This window comes from Humulus lupulus, chromosome 6 (assembly GCF_963169125.1).
Source record: "Humulus lupulus chromosome 6, drHumLupu1.1, whole genome shotgun sequence".
In the NCBI taxonomy this organism is placed as follows: domain Eukaryota; kingdom Viridiplantae; phylum Streptophyta; class Magnoliopsida; order Rosales; family Cannabaceae; genus Humulus; species Humulus lupulus.
In genome coordinates this window covers 11,858,807-11,861,240 of record NC_084798.1, presented here as the reverse complement: position 1 = coordinate 11,861,240, position 2,434 = coordinate 11,858,807, and the positions used below count along the sequence as shown (strand labels likewise).

Sequence of the window (2,434 nt, the reverse complement as noted above, 5' to 3'; positions counted from 1 at the left end):
TGGGTAGCATGAGATGGGGGGATCGTTGATTTATTTTCGATAATAATTTTTTGATTTTATTCAGGTATTTACTTATTATTGGGGTTGATAATTCTTTGATGGTGGACATTGTAAACGGATCAATAATTAGCTATATTGGTCAAGTATTCATCCTATTAATGAAAATTATCTATTACTTTTAAAAAAAAATTAATTTATAAAATAATGCCCCATAATAAATTTGATAAAAAAAAATACAAATAATAATTGTACCCACCAAAATCAAAATCCAACGGTCAAACTTCCCCAACCCAACATTTTGATCCAACGGTCCAAAATCTTCCAACCAACATATATATAAAATTGTCAGACTTTAACGATTAAGACCAAAATCCTCCATTTTCTGCCACTCCCAAAAACCTCAAGCTTTCTCTCTCTAAAAACTCCCAAAACCATGGCTTCCAACCCAAAACGCCACCAAGCTCTGACCTTTCTCCTCCAACTAGTCTTCTTCTTCGTCGTCTCCACTGCCACTAGTACCTCTACAGCTTCACCTCCATCAAAGGCCCCAACGGTCTTCGACGTCCTCCCCGAGTTCGGGCTCCCGAGTGGGCTCTTACCCGACTCGGTCATCAGCTACACGCTCTCGGAAGACGGTCGATTCGTCGTCTTTTTGGAGAACCCATGCTACATCGAGTTCGATTACTTGGTCTATTACGACAAAACCATCAGGGGGAAGCTCAACTATGGGTCGATCACGGAGCTGGAAGGGATTCAGGTCAGAAGATTCTTCTTGTGGCTTGGTGTGGATGAGATCAGGGTTGATTTGCCTCCCTCCGATAGTATTTACTTCCAGGTTGGCTTCATCAACAAGAAGCTTGATTTGGATCAGTTTAAGACTGTTCGTTCTTGCTATTTCGCCGCCTCTGGTTGTGGTCCCCGCTCTTGGAAGCAATTTCTTGAGGTATTGTTATATAAATTTGTGTATATATATTGAGATTTTTGATATGTGCATACATATATATATATATATATATTGATTGATGATGATCATGGTAAACCAAACAGTTGAAGGGTTTATGAGATGTTATGAATCTGGAACACTTGAAGAAAAACACCAAATTCACAATCAAATTCTTGAAATGGAAACTATTCTGTTCATATTTTACAGTAGTTTTTAAAGAACTGATTTTGACAGTTTTATTGATCGGAGTTTTTTGTTGAGTTTTATTGTTTTATTATGAAAAAGTCCAAGGGAACTTAGTTATATTCTATTTGGATATTCTATGGTGGGATATGGTGAATGGATTGGAAGAGTTGACAAAATGGGACACTGTTGATTTTTTTACTATTCTGTTTTGTTTGTGACGGGTGACATGTTATAATATAATCAAGCACTTCAGCTCACTGACTTGTTAAACTCTTAGAGATCTTATGAATCGATCTGTTTAGCTCAAGTTTGTGTCATTAAAACTCGAAAGTACTATGAATCTTTTGCTTCTTTCCTTATTCCTATCATTTGTGGATGACAATCTCAATTCTCTCAATCAAGACTTATTTACTGCAATGAATTTTACCCTTGGATTATAAATACCTATCATGACATAGTTATCGTACTATATGGCTCTAGAAACAGATTATGATAGAATTTCGTTGGTTTCCTTGAAAGATTTCCTTTTTCATGTATTCCACTCAAGCAAATTTTATAGTCTATGCCATAAACATGTTCTTAAGGCTGTTTCCGTTTAATCAACATAGAATTTCTTATCAAAATACATTGAAAATTTTCACTCCCTTAAGCTAAGTGGCATTGTTTGATGCTTTCCTAATAGGCTAATACGATACAAAATCACTCATTAGGAGATTTGATCTTGTGTAGTTATCTGATATATTGTTTTCTGTGTTGTAAACTATTGTGAATTGCAGCTTCCAGCCCCCATGGAAGAGCTCGAGATGCTAATTACAGAGTAGGCGCTGCTAAGCGATGTGCGTGCAAGTAAGGGCTTTAAAAATCCCTGGTTAAGTATATTTCATCTGAAAAAATGTAATTGTGTAACATGCTTAATTTTCCATACATGTTACAGAAAGCTGTATTTTAGAAGCTGTTGTTAGTTATTACTACTATATTAGTAGTGAAATGTCAACTGTATAAAGTAATCATGTTAGAGTTACTTGGGTTTCAGTTTCAATCAGTTGGATAGTAAAGCATTAAGGGTAATTAGTAGATGCTATAAAAGAAAACCCATGATGATGCCAAATAAATAAAAGTAGATTTGGTCATTATGTCAAACAAATGAAAAGATAAAAGTATTCTTCTATGCAAGAAGGGTACTTTGGTAAAAAATCATTTTGTACTCTGGTCTTGATAATAGTGTCAAAATTTTAGACAAATGATATTTTTGTAAAAAATTATCAAAATTAGGTTAGAATGCAAAATGACTTCAACGATGCCATT

At 34.8% G+C, this 2,434-nt stretch overlaps 1 protein-coding gene across 1 annotated transcript; it reads left to right on the top strand.

Annotated features, from left to right (window-relative positions):
- The first annotated feature begins 363 nt into the window (after positions 1-363).
- Positions 364-2,150, top strand: LOC133781672 (uncharacterized). The gene is made up of 2 exons (XM_062220731.1): positions 364-943; positions 1,906-2,150. The coding sequence occupies exons 1-2, from the start codon at positions 434-436 to the stop codon at positions 1,948-1,950; spliced, it is 555 nt and encodes a 184-aa protein (XP_062076715.1). The 5' UTR covers positions 364-433; the 3' UTR covers positions 1,951-2,150.
- Positions 2,151-2,434: the final 284 nt, after the last annotated feature.

Bases quoted from the DNA above. Each gene is read 5' to 3' on its own strand.
- LOC133781672 (XM_062220731.1), top strand. From the start codon at position 434: ATGGCTTCCAACCCAAAACGCCACCAAGCTCTGACCTTTCTCCTCCAA. The intron at 944-1,905 runs GTATTGTTATAT...TGTGAATTGCAG, and splicing joins CTTGGAAGCAATTTCTTGAG to CTTCCAGCCCCCATGGAAGA.